The following is a 21,227-nucleotide window of genomic DNA, read 5'->3' on the forward strand; positions in this document are numbered from 1 at the left end:
GGCGGGCGGGGAGAGAGAGAGAGAGGCCGCGTCAAAGCCAGGCCCCCCCGGGGGGGAGGGGTGGCTGCGAAGCGATTCCCTCGCTCTGAGGGAAAAAGCCAGGCCGCGTCAAAGCCAGCCAGCCCCCCCCCCGGGGGGGAGGGGTAGCTGCGAAGCGATTCCCTCAGAGCGAGGGACGCAAGAAGGCCGCGCCTGCCTGCCTGCCTGCCTGCGGCCGGGCCGGGCCTGGGGGCCGCCATGTGAGGAGAGCCGCGCTCGCCCCCCCCCCTCCGGCCCGGCGGCTCCTCCTCCCCGCCCCCCCGGGGATGCTCCTGCTGGCCGTGGGCGACCCCGCCGCCGCCATGGAGCCCCCCGCCCCGGCCCTGGTCATCCGCATCCGCATCCCGGACGGCGGCGCCGTCGACTGGACCGTCCACCCCGCGCCCCAGCTGCTCTTCAGGGACGTCCTGGTCAGTCGGGGGCGGGGGGGGAGGCGGCTGGGAGACCCCCCCCCGACCCATTCCCCGGGGGGTGGGGTGGGGTCACAGGGCCGGGGGGGGGTCTTCCTTCATCCAGCACTTTAGCTCTCCCCCTCCCCCCTTCTCGGGAGCCCGGGCAGCTCCGCATGGGAGGGGGCAAAACCTTAAATCAAATAGGAGGATAAACTGACTGGGGGGGGGGGTAGGTGGGGTTAGAAAGTTGGAAAGCACGTGTCCAGTTTTGGGAAGCGTTTGGATTTATCCTGCGTTTTCAGGGCTGTTTCTACGTTTAAAAAAATAAATGAGCAGTAATCCGTTCAGGACGGCTGTTGGGAAGGGGGCGGCGCCTTTGATTCAAAGCGGTCCCCCAACGGCGATTTTAAAACTTGGCTTTGTGTGCTCTTGTTTTGTTTGTGATATCAGCCGCCTTGAGCTCTGGAAGAAAGGCGGCTAATACAATGTTTTCAGCAAATAAATAAATAAAGAGTTCAGACGTGCTGGCGGTCACTGTCTAGGCCAGTGGTTCCCAACCTTTTTTTGACCAGGGACCACTAGGACCTTTTTGTTCGGTGCAGGGACCCCAAGGTTCAAAATAAAAATTCAGAGAATTTGAAAATAAACTTTAATCATAACTGTTAGGTAAACAACAATATTTTCTGGTAGGGTATGAGCTTTCGTGAGCCACAGCTCACTACTTCAGATATCTTCAGATATCTGAAGAAGTGAGCTGTGGCTCCCGAAATCTCATACCCTACCAAAAATATTGTTGTTAGTCTTGAAGGTGCTACTGGACTCTTGCCCTTTTCTACTACTGCAGACAGACTAACACGGCTACCCACTGTGAATTATCTTGTTAGGTAAACATTACACTTAGAATAATTGTGAGAGATCCCCCTCTCTGAGTTTGCTTCTCCAAATCAGTTGCTCAGACGTTGATACAGAAACAATAGATTTATTGAAGCCTTCAGGAGATGAGACAGGCACAGGTAGAAAGTTGCAAGTGAGGGGCTATACGGGTTTACAGAATATATTGACTCCAGGGCACTGGGGCACTGGGGTTCACACTTATTGTTATGGGAAGTTACAAGCTTGGCATAATACAAAACATCAGACGGATCCCAGGAAGTCTGGTGCGGCTATCACACTTCCAAGGCCGCACCGGCCTGAGGGAGTACTGGCAGGAAGAACAGCGGGGGGGAAGATACATGGGCCATCAGGCCTGGCGCCTGAGACCAGAAGGTGTGAACTGCTTTTACGAGTTCACTGATAACACCGCAGGTGATGGAAAGCAGAGACACAAAGACAGAGACCCTCACATTCTGCCCCCCTTAAGGCCCCCCTCCGAGAGGACGAGGCTTATCGGGATAAGCGAGGTGGAATTCTCGGACCAAGCGAGGAGCTGCCATGTGGGGTGCGGCCACCCATTCGTCATGAGCGGAGCCAAGGTTTTTCCAGCGAACAAAGTAAAACAGTTTCCCTTTCTTCCATTTGGAATCTAAAACCTTGGATATTTCCAAATGGGTATCCCCTCCTACTACGGTAGGAATCTCATGAGCGGGAGGGGGGTGGAACTGGGGAGCTGCTACATAAGGTTTGAGGAGGCTTATATGGAAGACTGGATGAACTCCCTTGAGAGTCTTAGGGAGACTCAGTTCCACGGTAACCTCGTTGATTACTCTGGTAATGGGGAAAGGTCCTACATAACGGTCGCTCAGTTTTTTGCAGGGGCGAAGAGAGCGGAGGTTTTTGGTGGACAGATAGACTTGCTCCCCCACCTTGAGTTCCCATCCCGGAGACCGGTGTTTGTCTGCTTGTTCCTTGTACTTGCTTTTTGCCCTTTCCAGATTTTTGAGCAACCATGGCCAGGTGGATTTAACCACCTGAATCCACTCCTGAAGATCAGGGGTAGACTGGAGCTCTGGCGAGACGGGGGCAGAACCGAAAGGGCCAAAATCCGTCCCGTATATAACTTGGAAGGGACTAAAGCCGGTAGAGGAATGAGGCGCATTGTTGTACGCATATTCGGCAAATGGCAGCAGGTCGACCCAGTCGTCCTGGTGGAAATTTACATAGCAACGCAAATAACATTCTACTACCGCATTTACTCGTTCCGTTTGACCATCCGTTTGGGGGTGATAGGCGGAAGAAAGGCCCTGTTCCTCCACTCCCATTAACTTTAGGAAAGCCCGCCAGAATTTGGCAACAAACTGGACCCCCCGGTCGGAGAGGACCTTCCTCGGGATCGAGTGTAGCCTGAGGACGTGCGTGATGAACAGTTTAGCTAAGCCCTGGGCTGAAGGAAGACCTGCACATGGAACGAAATGAACCTGTTTGGAAAAGAGGTCTGTGATAACCCAGAGAACCGTTTTCCCCCGACTTGGAGGTAGGTCGGTGATAAAATCCATGGCGATGACTTCCCAGGGACGGGAGGGGTTCTCAAGCGGTTTGAGAAGCCCCGGGGGTTTTCCCATCCGTTTCTTGGCTGTGGCGCAGGTGGGGCAGCTGCGCACATACAACTCTACATCAGATCTCATACCGGGCCACCAGAATTGCCTTCGAACCAGGTGAAGCGTTTTTATGAAACCAAAATGACCTGCTAGCCTGGCCCCATGTACAAGTCCCAATACTTCTTTGCGAAGGGAAGATGGGACATATAGTTTCCCCCCTTGCACCCACCAAGTGTTGGTTCGTTCCAAGCCAGTGGGGAGGAGATGGTGCTCCTCCTCCTGTAAGGAGGCGTCCCGGAGTCGCTGTTGGAATGCTTCCGGGATACCTTTGAGCGTAGGGGGGGTCTCCGGTTGGCGGGCTTGGGATCGGGTGGTGACGGCCAAGCCAGGGACTTCCCCTCGCTGTTCGGGAGTGAACAGGGAGTCGACGGGGCGATCGAAATCGTTGCGATACTGGGGAAGTCGTGACAAAGCATCAGCTAGGGCATTTTCTTTGCCAGGGACATGTTTGAGGGTGAACCGGAATTTTGCAAAAAATTGGGCCCACCGAATTTGTTTGGCATTGAGTTTTCTAGCTCCCTTGAGAGCCTCAAGATTCTTGTGATCTGTGCACACTTCGAACGGCAGCTCGGCCCCCTCTAAGAAGTGTCTCCATATGGTAAGGGCATGTTTGACCGCTGCTGCCTCCTTCTCCCAAATGGCCCAGTTGATTTCGGACTGGGAAAACTTCTTGGAGAAGTAGGCGCATGGCCTCAACCGTCCCCCCTCATCCCTCTGCAATAGGGCCCCGCCCATGGCTACATCCGAGGCATCCACCTGCACCACGAAGGGCTTGGTGCAATCCGGGTGAGCCAAAACGGGTTCGGATGAAAAAAGTAGCTTTAAACGTTCAAAAGCTTGCTGGCACTGGGGAGACCATTGCAGACGGGCTGAGGGGAGTGCGGCGCTAGCCCCCCTGTCCTTGGTACGCAACAGGGCAGTGAGGGGAAGCGCAACTTGGGCAAAGTTGGGAATGAAATTCCGGTAAAAGTTGGCAAACCCCAAAAACTGTTGAAGTTGGCGGCGGGTAGTGGGGGTTTCCCAGTCCCGCACCGCCTGGACCTTGGCGGGGTCCATTTCCAACCCTTGGTGGGAAATCACATACCCCAGAAATGTAATAGAAGGTTGGTGGAATTCACACTTGGACACCTTAGCATACAGTTTGTGCTCCCGCAGCCGCTGGAGCACTTCTCGCACTAGGCGCACATGTTCTTCCATGGTCTCAGAGTAAATAAGAATGTCATCGAGAAATACCACCACCCCCCGAAACAGTAAATCATGCAAAACTTCATTAATTAATTGCATAAAGACACTCGGAGCCCCCGAAAGTCCGAACGGCATGACCAGGTACTCAAACATCCCAAAACAACTGGAAAAGGCCGTTTTGGGTTCGTCTCCTTCTTTGATGCGAATGCGGTGGTAGGCTTCTACCAAGTCCAGTTTGGTGAAGATTCGGCCCTCCTTTAATTGTGCTAGAAGGTCAGGAATAAGAGGGAGGGGGTAAGCATTAGACTGGGTGACTGCGTTCAGTCTGCGAAAGTCAATACACAGTCTTAAATCTCCCGTCTTTTTCTTTACAAAGAAAGCTGGGGCTGAATAAGGAGCCTTGGAGGGGCGTATGAAACCCCTCGCCAGATTGACATCCAGATAGTCTCGCAATACAGTCTTTTCACTAGGGCTCATGGGGTAAACCTTTCCCTTAGACAGTTTGCCTTCCCCTACAATCTCGATGGCACAGTCCGTTTCTCTGTGGGGAGGCAGTTCGTCGCACTCTCTAACATCGAAAACATCAGTAAACTGCGAGTACTCAGAGGGTAATTGAGGAGAGACTGGGGCGGGGGACCCTACCAGTGCGGCGGCTGGAGTTCTGAGTACCCGTTCCTTGTCATGCAACCCACAGGGGTTTTCGGGGAAGGAAAGCACCCGTTTAACCCAATCAATGGAGGGATTGTGTCCCCTTAACCAGTTCATCCCTAACACCACAGGGGTTACAATAGGGGCGATGGTGAAATACAACCGTTCCCAATGTTCCCCCACGGACATAATCACGGCTGCAGTTCTGTGGGTCACAGGGCCCCGTTTAAAGTCACTCCCGTCCATTTGGGAAAAACGGAGGGGTCCCGGAAGCCGCTTGCGCCGGACACCCAACTTCTTGGCAGTTTCCTCATTTATCATGGTGCGGGCACACCCCGAGTCGACCAACGCGGGGACCTCTAACGGGGGACCCCCTTTGGGTAGGGACAGATGAACACGCACAAATACATTGTCCTCTTGGGCGCTTACCATCGGTGGAGCTCCTTGCACAACGATAGGGACGGTCTGCTGCGGAGCCCCCTCTACAGCAGACCGACGGCGTTTTTTGCCGGCTGTTCCCACTCTTCCTCCTCGCTGGAAGAGGGGGACGGGGTGGTGGCTTCCGGGGAGCCGTCCGAATCAAAGACGGTATTTGTAATCCGGGACCCCGATGGGACCGTAGAGTCGGATGCCCCATCCTGGGGGCGCGCGTGGAGAGCGGAGGGTGCGCCGGAGCGCCGGCTCAGTGGTCCACTTCTGCGGCGAGGCTGGCTGTCGGCGGCCGGTTTCGTCGGCTCGGCCTGGGTTTGGCGGGGGGGGGTCGGACGGCCTGAGCGAGAGGGGCATTGCGATGCAAAGTGACCCTTTCCCCCGCAGATCAGGCAGACGCCGGCCTCGAACCGCTTGCGGCGTTCCGCGGCCGAGAGACCCCCGCCACCCCCTTGCCGGAGTTCCCGGCCACGGTCACCTCGGGGCCTGGGGTCTCGCCCAAGCCGTTGCTTGGACAAGTTCAGGAGTTGTTTGCGATTCTCGATGTCAGCAGCATGGCGAACCCAACCTTCCACATCCGGGGGGTTCCCTTGCATGAAGGCCCAATGTTGGAGGTCTGGGTTGAGACCCTCCCTGAAACATTGTACCAAGGTAGCTTCACTCCAGTCCAGAATTCGGCTAGCCAGTGACTGGAACTCACTTGCATACTGCGCCACCGACTTAGTCCCTTGGCGCAGTTGCATCAGGGAGGCTTTAGCCCGCTCACCCAGAGTCGGGTCCTCAAAACGGTTTCAGAGTGCTACCATGAACTCGTCCAGGGTTCGCAGCACCGGCGAGCGGAGTTCATACTGCAACACCATCCAGGCAGCCGCCTCCCCTTGCAGTAAGGAAGCCACGTACTGCACCCGGGACTCCTCAGAAACGAAGGTTCGGCCTTGTTCCCGCATAAAAATGTCTACTTGGACCATAAAAAAGGTCAACTGGTCTCCCGACCCGTCATACGTGACTTTCAGGTCCCGACGGGCCGGGGGGGCAGGGGTTGCGGGCGGAACTACCGGCGCCCCGTCTGGGGGAGCACCGGCTGGAGGTTGCAACTTCAGCGCATCTAGGGTCGTGGCCATCTCACCCATTACGCGTTGCATGATCTCCATCTGCTCCTGCATAGCCCGGCGGTCTTCCTGCCACTGCTTTCGTTCTTCCTCCATGAGGGCCTCTTTGCGGGCCGGGTCCCCTTCGAGTCCCGTGCTGGGGAAGGCCAACCGGCGATCCTTCGCCGCAGTCCGCGAGAGCGACCAGCCCTTGGGAGAGTCCAGCCAATAAGTAAGCCCCCGGGGACGTCCGTCCCGATCTTGGTCGGGGGCGCGACCCTTCGGTTTCTTTGGCTTGGCTCCCTCCTCCTTCGGGTCCGGCTTCTCCGGCTCGTCCGGTTCCTTGGGGGCATCGGGGTTAGGGGTGGTGTCCTCGTCGGCTGACATTCTGTCCAAAGCGGTACAGCTGCAGTCCGAGAGGCAAGGACTTGCAACTTAATGTGAGAGATCCCCCTCTCTGAGTTTGCTTCTCCAAATCAGTTGCTCAGACGTTGATACAGAAACAATAGATTTATTGAAGCCTTCAGGAGATGAGACAGGCACAGGTAGAAAGTTGCAAGTGAGGGGCTATACGGGTTTACAGAATATATTGACTCCAGGGCACTGGGGCACTGGGGTTCACACTTATTGTTATGGGAAGTTACAAGCTTGGCATAATACAAAACATCAGACGGATCCCAGGAAGTCTGGTGCGGCTATCACACTTCCAAGGCCGCACCGGCCTGAGGGAGTACTGGCAGGAAGAACAGCGGGGGGGAAGATACATGGGCCATCAGGCCTGGCGCCTGAGACCAGAAGGTGTGAACTGCTTTTACGAGTTCACTGATAACACCGCAGGTGATGGAAAGCAGAGACACAAAGACAGAGACCCTCACAATAATATTTGAATATATATTTTTATAATAGAGAACTTTTAATTGAAAATATTAATTTATTATGGGTTTATAACTTTGTTTCGGGGACCCCTGGTTTGGTTCTCGTGGACCCCTGGGGGTCCATGGACCCCTGGTTGGGAACCAGTGGTCTAGGCCAAAGCTTCTTTAACTGTAGGTCGGGACCCCTTATGGGGTCACGTAACTGAATTTGGGGGTCGTGAAAAGTTTGGTTTACTATCAGTAAATGTTTGATTTGTATACCTATTTTATATACCTATATACCCTGGGTCGCGTAAAAATCTCTTGGGCAAAAAGGGTCGGGAGTGGAAAAAGTTTAGGAAGCCCTGGTCTAGCCTCTTGACAACTTTTTTAGTTTACTAACTTTGTATGATGGGGTTTTTAAAATGGGGTTAAGAAGAAACTGTCCTGACCAGGATGGCCTAGGCTATCTTGTCAGATCTTGTAAGATCTCAGAAGCTAAGCAGGGTCAGCCCTGGTTAGTGTTTGGGTGGGAGGTCACCAGGGTTGTTGCGCAGAGGCAGGCAATGGCAAACCACCTCCAAACATCTCTTGTCTTGAAGACCCTTTGGGACATGACAAACCCCCCTCCCCCCAAAAAAAGGGGGGAAAGAGGTGATTTATTTGGTGTTAAAGAATCTTGAACATCCCATGCCCTCCTTTTCCTTGGATGCATGCTGCCTAGGGTTATCAGTGAGTGGGTTTTGCAGATCATAATTTTAATGGGTTGACTCTTCAGCGTGCCATCCCGTGCAGGTTTTTGCACTGAGGTTGGTAAGGAACTTTGGTGCTTCTCACCTTGATTGCAAGAAGTTGTGTACATTCTTAAAATCAGGTATGGGCTGGTTAGGGGAACAAAGGGAACAACAGTGGCCAAAGTGTTATGCTAGTAAGAAAACAAAATAAAATTTTTAAACAAGACAGCGCCTTTTTCACTGCAGCAGCGTAGACCAGGAAGTTGGAGGATACTAGCATCCTTGGAGCCACATATAAAAACAATAAAAAGGAAAAGAGATGCTTTTACAAATGTTTCATGACCTTCCTGTTGCAGAGGTCAGTTTCAGTTTTGGGAACAAGTTACATTCTGAGCAGCCCTAGATCTAGTGGTGGTTTATACTGAGATAATCTTTTTTGCCAGAAGCAAAAACAAAATCCAGGTAATACTTTTTTTCAAGACTAAGCAAAATAATGCATTGTGCAAGCTTTTGATCTCTCCAGCACTCTTCATCGGGCTGGACATTACAAGGAAGGGTTCTGGATAACTTGAAATCTTGTGCCATATGTTGCGTTATTTGGTCTTAATTAAAGGCATTGTATGAATTTTGTGTTTGGATTTTGCTGTGTACCAAAACAGTTACTGACTTAAAAGAGATGTTATTATCTATGTGTTATCTGTGTGTTATCCCCCTCACCATCAGGTCATGATCTTGTGTTTCAACTTAGAGTATTGCAGGGAGGCCCTGACAAATTTCCATTGGCTCTAGGAGCCAGTCCAAAGATTTAGAAGCCAGACTCATCCAGCTGTCAGACCATTGTGGTATAATCACCATATTTTAAAATTATTGCTGCCCCAAAACTCTAATTAACAGTTTTTTGTAATTGTATTAAAGGTATGACCAAGTGTTGTAGCATGTAAATAAAAATAGAGCTAAGTCTAGTTGTGATCATCACAACAAAAAGCAAAGTCAGCATGGTGTAGTGGTTAAGAGCGGTGAACCCTGATCTGGAGAACCGGGTTTGATTCCCTACTCCTCCACATGAGCGGCGGAGGCTAATCTGGTAAACCAGACTGGTTTCCCCAGTCCTATACATGAAGCCAGCTAGGTGACCTTGGGCTAGTCACAGCTCTTTTAGAGCTCTCTCAGTCCCTCCTGCCTCATAGGGTGTCTGTTGTGAGGAGGGGGAGGGAAGGTGATTGTAAGCCTGTTTGATTCTTCCTTAAGTGGTAGAGAAAGCCGGAATTTAAAAAAAACAACTCTTCTTCTTCTCTTCTCGAATCCTAGCCCAATTTCTCACAATTCTGTTATTGCTTTAAAAAGTTCCATTTAGTTGAATCTTGGAGCCAGTACAAGAGCATGAAGTAGAGCCCTGGTGGATCACACCAGTGGTCTGTTGAGTCCAGCATCGTGTCTCACTCAGTTGCCAACCAGTTCATCCACAGGGCCAATGACAGGGAAGGGAGGCTGTGGCCTTCCCCTGATGTTGCCTCCTAACACTGGCATAGTATAGAAAGCAACTAATTAAAAAATGAATCCAAGCACCAGCACAAACTGTGTAAATTTAAGACTACAGATAAGAAAGCAATGATCAGGACTTCTGTGCTCATTTATTTTAGTGTTAGAAAACCAAACATGTTGACGCAAAATGATAAATAAGCTTTCCGCTTACACTGAGAAATGCTGAGAGACACCACTGAAAATATGAGGTACTAAATATAAGAGGGAAGGGGCTATGGGTCAGGGGTAGAGCATCTGCTTGGCATGCAGAAAGTCCCAGGTTCAATCCCTGGCATCTGCAGTTAGAGGGACTAGGCAAGTAGGTGATGTGAAAGACCGCTTCCTGAGACCCTGGAGAGCCACTGCTGGTCTGAGCAGACAATACTGACTTTGATGGACCAAAGGTCTGATTCAGTATAAGGCAGCTTCATATGTGTGTACAGTAACATTTCTAGATGCCATGGCAACCTGGCATGTTGCATCCATTTCGCATGAATTTTAAGAACACCAAAGGTGTTTCCCCTGTGAAACTGACATCAGATTAACAGCTTCTGACTGTTTCTACAGCAAATGATGGCACAGATTTTGAGGAAGAGCTGACAGAGCCCACGTTGATTTGAAAAGAGACCAGGGTAATAGCTCTGTATGTATTCCTGTTTGAATTTCCCTCTCTGTTACTGCCAGGTATGCCCCTGTTCCCTCCTGACAAGCATCAGTATCAGCACTACAGTGCTACCAAAGGGTTTTGAACGCTTGAAAGAGACAGGGCAGGTAGTTCTGGAGTAGACAAACAGTGGGGTAAGAATGCCCTCTTCCAAGACCGCGTCCTTCTTGCATATCTTTTTGCTGGCTGTGTAATAGGAGTAAGGAATAGTTACTTCTAAGCTTGGCATTGGCCATGGGGCGGTGGGGACAAAGCAAAGGGTAACAGCAGTAGTTCCCACTACGGGAATCTATTTAAACAGTACAGCATAAGTGAATATGGGAGTCAACTACATGTGTTTGGAAAGGGAGGCGTCTTTGAACACATGAAGCTGCCTTATACTGAATCAGACCCTTGGTCTATCAAAGTCCATATTGTCTACTCAGACCCACAGTGGCTCTCTAGGCTAGGGTCTCAGGCAGGGATCTTTCACATCACCTACTTGCCTAGTCCCTTTAACTGGAGATGCTGGGGATTGAACCTGGGACCTTCTGCTTGCCAAGCAGATGCTCTACCACTGAGCCACGGCCCCTCCCCATTGGTCAAGGGGGGCCAAGCAAAGGGTAACCTGCAGTAAAAATATTATGTTATCTCTTTCTTTGTGTTTACATGCTGTCTGTGGTTCAGCTTTAACAGACTACTTCATCAGATGCATGAAGTGGACTGGGAAGACAATAGGAGGTTTTTAAGAAGAGATTAGATGTCCATCTGTCAGCAGTACTGATTCTATGACCTTAAGCAGATGATGAGAAGGAGGGCATCTTGGCCATCTTCTGGGCATGGAGTAGGGGTCACTGGGGTTGTGGGGGGAGGTAGTTGTGAATTTCCTGCATTGTGCAGGGGGTTGGACTAGATGACCCTGGTGGTCCCTTCCAACTCTAGCATATGCGGGGCAGCAAAAGAGAGCCGGCCTGGCATAGTGGTTAGAGTGTTGAACTGGGTCCTGGGACAGTTGAGTTTGAATCCCTGCTCTGTCATGGAAGCTTACCGGGTGACCTTGGGCCTGTTACAATCTCACAGCCTAACGTGCCTCACAAGGTGGTTGTTAGGATAAGGTGGAGGAGGAGAGAATGATGTGACAAGGCACTTTGGGTTCCAATCAGGGAGAATGTGAGATATTAATAAAAAAGCATACAACAATAGATAAGCAGCCATACACGTGGGTTGTTGAACTCAGTTGATTTCAGAGGTGTTTGAGCAAACTAAGGGCGAAAACGCATGGTCGCTTTAGCCTCCTTTATTCCCTGTTTCAGCCAGGATTCAGCCAGGATTGAACCCATGTTCGGCGAAACGCATGCGTTCGGTACTGGCTGAATCCTGGCTGAAACAGGGAATAAAGGAGGCTAAAGCAACCATGCGTTTTCACTGGAAGTTTGCATTTGCATTTATTTATATCCCGCTTTTCTCCCCAGTTGGGACTCAAAACAGCATATAGAACATTGTTCTCCCCTCCTCCATTTCCCCACACCAACAACCCTGTGAGATAGGCCAGGCGAAGATGGGCCTGAGGTCACCCAGTGAGCTTCCATGGTAGAAGTGGGGATTCGAACCGGGTCACCCAGGGTCCTAGTCTGCCTCTCTGTCCATCACACCACACTGGTTCTCCCACTGGCAATGTGGAGCATTGCGGCCCAGGTAAGCGAGGTGACTGTATTGGGAATGCAAATACTGTACATTCTAACATGAATCTTGAAATGTCTCGGAAGGAATTTGGATCTTTTCCAAAAGAAAAAAATATTGAAACATACTTGCTTTTGGGTTTGCCCTCCTGCTTTCTTGGTTGTGAATGAATAGACAAATAATGTGCCAGTAAAAGCAACTGCTTATGAACTATTATGTAGAAAATATTGAGTAAGAGATACAACTAACTGGACCTCCATTCTTTTTTACAGGATGTGATCAGTCAAGTTCTTCCTGATGCAACCACAACAGCTTTTGAATGTGAGTACAGCTTGTCTGGAGAGGGCTTTGTGCTGGCATTATTTATTTAAAAAAATGACAACTACTTATTGTTTATGTTCAGATATGTTACAGTTAAATATTTATAGACGGATTCAAGTTTAATGACAATCCTGAGCTAAGTAATATTTTATTATTTAATCACATCTTGAGAGCGCATATTTCTACAATATAGCTTTAATTACCAGCATGACCTTACAGTGCTCTTCGTATGTGCTGCAATTATATCACTCAATTTAAATGAAAAGTATAAAGTACCTGGAGGCTTTGTAGGCTGAGATTTTAATTTTCAGATGCTTCTATTATTAAGAACAGAAATCGGCAGCTTTTAGAAGAGTGGAATTACAAAGCACAGAGCGTTACACCAGCGTGGCAGCAGAGGGCTAATCTTCCAATGTCATTTTCTCTAGCAGAAGCAATCAGACACCCCCCCCCCCCCGGCCACACACAAACACCATTCTGTTAGCGCAAGAATACCTGTGGGCAACGCGGACTCCAAAGAGCAAATTCCCAATGGCAGGACTGGTGGTAGTGTTGTGGTTAAGAACATAAGCTCTGAACTGCATTCCAAAGTGTAAACTTCAACTCAGCTGTGAATTCAGTGAGTGGTCTTCAGCAAGTGACTCTCTTTCTCCCCCCCCCCCCCACCATATAACATAGGAAAAGCAGTATTGGCCTGCCTGTTGTGTGGGTTCCTTATTTGCATATACAGGTAGAGTATCCCTTATCCGGGCATCCCATATCTGGACTGATCTGAAAAGCAGACCCTTCGAGCCAACCTGCCGGCAGATCCATGCTGCCTGCTTTCAATGCTTCCTCTCACCTAAAAAAATAAAATAACAGTGTCCACTGCATCGTAGGTAGAGACTGAAAGCCTGCCATTGTTAGTTTGTTTTTGTTGCTCTTGTTTAACAGCTGATACAGGTATTCTAGTGAGACAGTTACTCCTTTGCTTTCTGATGGTTCCATGTACATGTTAAAAATCCCATCCCAATTTGGGTCCCATTTGGGAGCCAGCATGGTGTAGTGGTTAAGTGCTGTGGTTTGGAGCAGTGGAGTCTGATCTGGAGAACTGGGTTTGATTTCCCACTCCTCCACATGAGCAGTGGAGGCTCATGTGGTGAACTGGATTTGTTCCCCAACTCCTGAACATGAAGCCAGCTGGGTGACCTTGGGCTAGTCATACTCTCTCAGCCTCACCTACCTCACAGGGTGTCTTTTGTGGGGAGGGGAAGGGAAGGTGATTGTAAGCTGGTTTGATCCTTCCTTAAGTGGTATAGAAAGTCAGCATATAAAAACCAACTCTTCTTCTTCCCCAAGATATTTCACTATGTATATGCAAAAATTCCAATATTCCAATATACGGAAAGATCCAAAATACAGACCACTTCTGGTCCCAAGCAGTCCGGATAAGGGATTCGCAACCTGAACAGAATCTAAACATTGAACACATGAACGCATGAGGCTGCCTTATACTGAATCAGACCCTTGGTTCTTCAAAGTCAGTATTGTCTACTCACGCTGGTAGCGGCTCTCCAGGGTCTCAGGCAGGGGTCTTTCACATCACCTACCTGCCTAGTCCCTTTACCGAGAGATGCCGGGGATTGAACCTGGGACCTTCTGAATGCCAAGCAGATGCTCTACCATTGAGCCACAACCCCTCCCCACATTATATTATTGCTGATGAGGAGGAGCTGTTACTTGGAGGAGGGGTTGAGACCTGGGCTGAGAGGTGACCACACATTGAAGAATGTAGGTTTGGTCAAGTCAAGGTGCCCCCCTGTGCCCCCCCACTACAGATCACATATTTTTTGCCTTCCTTCCTTGCTTGTCAACCTGTTCTGAACTCCAGTCGCAGGCGTTCTGATCAGAGCAGTAACCTCTATTGCGGGCACCATGGGTAGAACCTGCCTGAAAATATGGATTTCATGGCCCCTTTCTCACATCCACTGCTGCGTTTTCCACTTTTTCTCTTTAGCCTGTCATCTTGCATTGGCGTGACATTGCTTCCCCTGCCATTTAAGTGGCATCAAAAATATGTCACGAGTATCGATGCGGCTTGGTTTCTGGGTTATCCTCTTTGTGCTGAAGGCCTGGATTTTACTGGCTCACACATCTTCTCAGCTCCTTGATGGCTTTCTCGGAGGCCGTTAATTGCCACTGACAGCCGTCTCCTCTCCTGTTTGTTTAGTTATTGCTATCTCCACTGTGTCTTCCGTGGCTGCCTCTACCTGGGGCCGCCGTTCTCCCTCGCCATTGGACCTTTTATGGGGCCTTTCACTGTCGCATGCCGTGTTGCTACAGATAAAATGGCTAACAACATATGGTTCATTATTGCCCTTTTATCCAAACGCTGCCGTTTTGCGCGTGCATGACACACTGTGCCTTTCGCCGTGATTGCTCCCAAAGATTTGGCTGCCATCTGCTGCCTTCTATTTGGTGTCTTGAGAGGATGTGACATTAGCAAAAATCTAGGCTTTATTTCATTTTGCTTCTACGTTTGCTTCCCTAATGGGCTGGAAGATCACAGATGTGTTCTAGGCAAGCAGAGGGTCTTGGTGAACGAACTTTGAACCTCTGCGTAGCATGGAATCATTTCGAGGGAGATTCCAGGATACTTTTTGAAGCGACTGGTAAAGAATCCTACTTAATCTGATGGATACAATATCTCGGGTGGGGGAGCGTAAACTGTATCTGGGGGCAGTATTTCCCTCCTATCAAATAGCTCATTTGTACAGACCTGGCTTCTTTTAACTTTCCTTTCCTTTTATCCCTTAGAAGCTCCTTGATCAATTGATCTTGAGCAGCATATATCTAGTGTTGGAGGGATATAAGGACTGAAACAAATCTTGCCACTGACAATGTAGCCTTGGGGTCCCTATCACTTAGTAAAAAAGGCGTTATGTCAGTCACAGAGGCGTTGGATTTGTATATTAAAAGGGGGGAAATATAGTGCGATCGAAGTTCCTCGTAAAAGCGGCATTCCAAAAGGGCATGGGCTAATGAGTCAATAGAGCCAGAAGAGCAAGGGCAGATCCTGTCTGAGTATGGTATATTCAGAATTCTGCCTGCATTACCATAGAAGGGTTAGCATTCAATCTAGCTAAGCAAAAAGCTCTACAGAGACGAGGAGTTGTTAGATAATATGTATAGGCAGGCAGACCACGTGGAGGGGGTATTCCGAAGAACTGGGATGAACAGACACGACGAGCACGAAAAGTAGTGCTGTTATAATCGAGCTCTTTAATGCGCTTTTTAATTTTGGCAAAAGCTTCAGTTTTCCCAAGATCTGATAACATATCCTGCGAGAAACCCAACAACGCCAGTTTCTCATCTAAGATTTTTTGCCATGAGGATTTAAAAGGGTCATGCTTCAGAGAAGCTAGGAACCCCTCAGTGCTAAAGCACAGTTTAAGGTGTAGTTTAAAGGCGGCCAACCACGCCCTAGCTTCAAGTGACATTTGGCCAAACTCGGAACGAAGAGTAACGCCAGCAACACATTGAGGGGCATTTAGGAGTTTTCGTAAGAACTGAAGCAGTGGACGATCTATAGATTCATTGATGACTGTAATCCAGATGGTAACACCGAAGAGGATAATTGGGGTAATTTTCAGGTTAAAAACCTGAATAGCCCCTGGAATATATTTGCCACCTTTGGTGTGAAAAAAATTGACAATAGCACCAACCCCAGGTTTAATTTTGTTGGACACTGCTTTTTGATGGGCATTCCAATTTAGGTTATGGGAAAACAGAATGCCAAGGTAAACAAACTCCTTGACTTGGTCAACCTCAAAGCCATCTAATACCCAGCGAAAAGGAGGCATTTTTCTCCTCTTAGTGAAGATCATAATCTTAGATTTATGATGGTTTATTTTAAGACCTTCCCTAGATCAGTACTCAGAAAAAGTTTGCAGGCTTCTTTTAACATCAGGAAATGCCTGTCTTCTTTGGAGTAAGCCCAACTGAATAGACCTGAGTTAGGGTTCTGAGTAGACCTGCTCAGGATTGCTATCTTGTCTTGTGTTTAAAACTAATCTGCAGGCATCTCAGTGGCTTAGGTGAGCTTTTTAGCTCTTACAAATTGTAGCCCTTGCCACAAAATATGCTTTCAAGGCACCTTTTTTTTTAAGGCGCCCATTTTCTTTTATTTTCATTCGCTTTCTCCCCATTTGGAGTTTTTATTGCAGTTGCTATTGTAATGACCTCAGCAGTGTGATGTAGTGGTTAGAGTGTCAGACTGGAATTTGGGAGATCCAGGTTCAAATTCCCACTCTGCCATGGAAGTTCACTGGATGACCGTGGGCCAGTCATGTACTCTCGCCCTGTCCTACCTCACAGGGTTTTTGTGGGGATAAAAATGGAGAAGCGGAGAACAATGAAAGCCACTTTTTGTCTCCATTGGAGAGAAAAGCAAGGTATAAATGAAGATGCGAAGAGCTATCCCGGAGTGAGAGGAATGGTGTTGTAGGGCGACACACTCAAGAGCCGCTCAGTCCTCAAGGGCGGCATTCAGGCATCATGACAAACCTCTCTTTGTGACAAGCACAGACACTCACCCGCTTGCTGCGTTTCTGTGCTCCCAGCCTTCTCCCCTCGCGTGTGAAATGTGATTGGAAGTGTCCTGGTCTGAGAAGCCTTCGATCAGGTGTTAGTGACAAATCGAACTTCCGATAGCGTAAAAGCCTGTTGCGGGTGCTAACGGCTGTGTTGTGATCGCCAAACAACATAGCTTTGAAGTCACATTCCAGTTTGTCATGGTGTCCAAATGCAAGAGCATGGCTAAATGGGAGTTTCTTTCCTCCCTACAAACCAGGGTTTAAATCCAGGCTAAATTTCCCAGAAGCAGAACAGAACTTCTGCCCCCCCCCCCTTCGCCCACTGTGGTCCCCTGATTTTCATGAAGCGGTTTCCTGGGGATCAGGAGACCCCATGGAGCAAAATAGGGGTGGTCTGCAGCGTGAAGTGGAAATCGCCCATTTAATCTGGATTCAACTCTAGGGATCAGACTGGGATTAAACCGTGGGCCAAGCGAGAATACAGCATCACCAGCAACGGCCTCTGCCGTCTGTCTTTGGACAACCCTAAGGAAGGAGAGATCCCAGCTTTTCCAAGCAAATTGTTTCAGAGCTGAATTGTCTCTCCTTAGTATTTTATACTGTATCTAACTTGGAGACCCTAATGGATGCATTGTGGACCACCCCACCCCCAAACTGTGCAGCTTTTTATCTCTTAAGAGTTCATTTGAATGCTGGGCTCCATATGCAGTTGCTGAGGTCTACTTCAGGAAGAGGTTTGTGTCCTGTTCTCCCCCCCCCCCCCGCAATTGAGTGGAATAGCAGTTGGATGCTGATACTCATCTGAAACAGTCAGCTCAGAACACATCCATATCCTTCTGTCTGCTTCTGTTCATATTGCAGATTCCTCCACTGCCTTATTTCTTATTGCTGTACATCCAATTCCTGTTCAGCTTCCATGGGTTAAGTTTCCATTCTTTCTGGGGATGTTCTTTGGGTTTTTACCCCCTGAATTAAGAACTTTTAACATGCCCCTTGGACTCACCCCCCTCTTTTTTTTTTTTTTTTACAGATGAAGATGAGGATGGTGATCGGATTACTGTTCGAAGTGATGAAGAAATGAAAGCGATGCTATCCTATGTAGGTAGATCCTGTGACCTGTTGGACTAAGATTCCCTGGCAGACTCCTGCTGTGTAGGAGACTTGGAGCTGAATGGGAGAGGCACAGATGACGTGCCCTCATTTCAGTATGGCTGGGGCAGAAGCAAGTTTGGAGTGTTGTGATCTGCATTTTTTTCTTCTCTTTCTGGTAACATCCAACTGGTGCAAAGGAGGCATCAGAACTTGTGTTTTCCCTCCAGTATAATATCAGCTGAAAGTGTGGTTGGAGTCTTGCATAAAAGTTTGAAATGTACCCTCTTTAAAAAGCAACAACAACGTGTACACTTACAGATCATATCACATGAACATTAAGAATAATGCATTCTAATGACTTTTGCATTGGGTATAGGCATGCTAAATGGACTATCAATTTCTTATATTTTTTATGCAGTACTTAAAGTAACGGCTCATTAAAAATGAACCCCTCAGCTCTAAAAAATTTTTTTTTAAAAAAACACAAAATCTGCTTTTATCAGAGGCTTTTCACCCCTCCTCTCAGAAGAGTTATATTTTCGCTGCAGGCTCAGCATGCAGGGAAGATTTAAAGATGGCATTGTCTTTTTTAATAACTATAAAAATGTGAAAACAGGGCTACTTATTGAATCACAATGACTTGTATATAAGGTTATAAATGACTTTTCCTTTGTGTTTTATAAATGAACACGAGGGTGGCCGTTAACATTAGTTTTTCGGCAAAACAGAGTAACGTATATTATTCAGCGCCAGTCTTCTCTGTATTTTGTTTTAGAGGGAGATGGTAGTTGACAGTTCTTCAGAGCAGGTCTGAGTTTTATATTGTGTTCCTTCAGCCCAGCCTTTTTGCTTCTGGAGTGCCGCTGCACGCACCACCATTCACTGTTTCCAGCTGCTGTCCTGTCATCACTGGGCCGCTCACCTCTTCTCTCCAAGATCAGAGGAGCATGCCTATTATCTTAGGTGCTGTGGAACACAGGCAGGAGAATGCTGCTGCAGTCGTCTTGTTTGTGGGCTCCCTAGAGGCACCTCGTTGGCCACTGTGTGAACAGACTGCTGGACTTGATGGGCCTTGGTCTGATCCAGCAGGGCTTTTCTTATGTTCTTACGTTCTTTCTTATGTTCATCTCAGCTTCGCATCTCTTTCTCCCCCAGAACATCCTTTGCCATTGCGGAAAACAGGGAAGCTTAAGCACGCAGGAACTCTGTTGGGCAACGGATCCAACTGTACAAATAGGTCTGTGCTTTGACGTGGTGTTCCTCAACCGCCAGCACATTCATGCTCTGTGGCAAATCGTTATTGAGAACGAGGGAAATAGGTTAGGGAGAGGCCCTGGCTTAGTTGTGGGGCACGTGCTTTGCATGCAGAAGGTCCCATATCGGGCAGCTAGCGTAGGGTAGTTGTTAGGGTGTTGGGATAGGACTGTGGATACCTGGGTTTGAGTCCCCACTCTGCCATGAAGCTCACTGGGCCGCTCACATACTGTCAGCCCAGCTGGATCAGACCAGTGGTCCATCCAATCCAGTGTCCTGCTTTACACGGCAGCCCAACCAGTGGCCCTGGAGGGCCAACAAACAGGACGTAGAGGCCGAGGCCTTCTGCTTATGTTGCCTCCTAGCACTGAATTTTGGAGGTTGACTCTCTCTCTGAAGGCTGAGGTTCCCTTAACTCACCATGGCTAGTAGCCGTTCATAGAATCATAGAGTTGGAAGGGACCACCAGGGACATCTAGCCCAACCCCCTTCACAATGCAGGAAATTCACAATTACCCCCCCACACACACACACACAGTGACCCCTACTCCATGCCCAGAAGATGGCCAAGATTCCCTCCCTCTCATCTGCCTAAGGTCATAGAATCAGCATTGCTGACAGATGGCCATCTAGTCTCTGCTTAAAAACCTCCAGGGAAGGAGTGCTTACCACCTCCCAAGGAAGCCTGTTCCACCGAGCAACTGCTCTAACTGTTAGAAAATTCTTCCTCGTGTCTAGACGGAAATTCTTTTGATTTAATTTCAACCCGTTGGTTCTGGTCTGACCTTCTGGGGCAACAGAAAACAACTCAGCACCATCCTCTATATGATGGTCCTACAAGTACTTGAAGATGGTTCTCATATCTCCTCTCAGTCTTCTCCTCTTCAGGCTAAACATACTCAGCTCCTTCAACCTTTCCTCATAGGACTTGGTCTCCAGACCCCTCACCATCTTTGTTGCCTTTCTCTGGACATGTTCCAGCTTGTCTACATCTTTCTTAAATTGTGGTGAAATGGACCTCTCCACGGTGAATCCACCTAACTGCACCCCCCCACCCCCAGGCTTGTCAAGAGCGTTGGGTGGAGGAAGGGTGAGCCTACCATGGTTGCATGAGTTCCTTGCAGACAGGGCGGGATAACAATGTGCTCGGTTCACCCCCCACGTCCACAAAACAATGGAAGGTGGCTAAAGGTATGCTTCCTGTCTGGCACTTTGCAGGACACGGTCACAGTATGTGGCTGCATTCCACATTGTGAGCCATGTGTTGCTCAGGCCGGAGCCACGTGATGCAAAAAGAGGGCACCCCATGGGCAGTTTGAGAAGCAGCTGTGATAGTAAGTTCAGGGCATTTTTCTGGAGTGTTTGCAGGGTTGGGTGACCTGTTTCCGAGAATGTTGCTGTGCAGACATCTAGAACAGGGGTCCCCAGCATGGTGCCCATGGGCACCATGGCATCCACCACCTTTCCTGGTGCCCCCCTCCCCAAGTGTTTTTAGAAAGTGAGTTGGGCTTTTCCTCAGCAAGGCTTCTGATGGGCCGTTGGAGAGTTTTTTGGGTGTGCTCTGGCGGTGGCAGCCTCCGCAGCACAGGAATATTGACTGCGTGACTGAAGGCAAGCTGCAGCAACCATTTTGTGGCCGGCTCCACCTCCTGCGGCAGCTCTTTTGTGGCAGCCGTTTTGTGGCTGCGCCTGCCACACTGTGTCAGAGTTCCAAGGTGCCTGCGGTATCAAAAAAGTTGGGGACCCCTGGTCTAGAAAGGTGAAAGTGAGGATTAGTTTTTAACTGAAAAATAAATGATATAATAGAGACTAACTCTGGAGAAGGCTATTGTGGGTCGTTTTGTTTTCATTTGACCTTCATATCTTTGTTGGCTTTAAAATTCTGCCACAAGCTGCTTTCAAAGTCGCATCATAATAATTGTGCTTTTCTGGGACACGTGGAATTTTTTTTTAATTACTCGTTTTAGAAATCCTGCAGCAAGATAATCGAAATGAATTTCTGATTGTACCTCATGGTTAATTAAGAGAGAGGCGTGAAGCGACGGTGGAGCCCGCTCTGCCACTGTGGGCTTCTCTTGGTATAAAAAGGCAGTAATTTTTTTGACAGCCACTGATTGGAAAGTTGCTCGCAGCCATCTAGAAGCAAGGGGGTACACGTTTTGGATCAATAACTGGCAAATTTTCCATTAAAAAGAATACCTGAACAATGTTCCAAATAGCCACTGGCACCTTAACTTTC

General features: G+C 48.8%; 1 protein-coding gene across 2 annotated transcripts in view; it reads left to right on the plus strand.

The window, feature by feature from the left end:
• The first annotated feature begins 305 nt into the window (after nt 1–305).
• MAP2K5 (mitogen-activated protein kinase kinase 5) overlaps nt 306–21,227 on the plus strand; it is a 206,772-nt gene continuing 185,850 nt past the window's right edge. For both annotated transcript variants that reach the window (XM_056865709.1, XM_056865710.1), the window contains exons 1-3: nt 306–449; nt 12,020–12,068; nt 17,673–17,740. In XM_056865709.1, coding sequence (XP_056721687.1) covers nt 306–449; nt 12,020–12,068; nt 17,673–17,740 — 261 coding nt within the window. The remainder of the gene's footprint in view (nt 450–12,019; nt 12,069–17,672; nt 17,741–21,227) is intronic.

The sequence above is a fragment of the Euleptes europaea genome, chromosome 20, assembly GCF_029931775.1.
Source record: "Euleptes europaea isolate rEulEur1 chromosome 20, rEulEur1.hap1, whole genome shotgun sequence".
Classification (NCBI taxonomy): Eukaryota; Metazoa; Chordata; class Lepidosauria; order Squamata; family Sphaerodactylidae; genus Euleptes; species Euleptes europaea.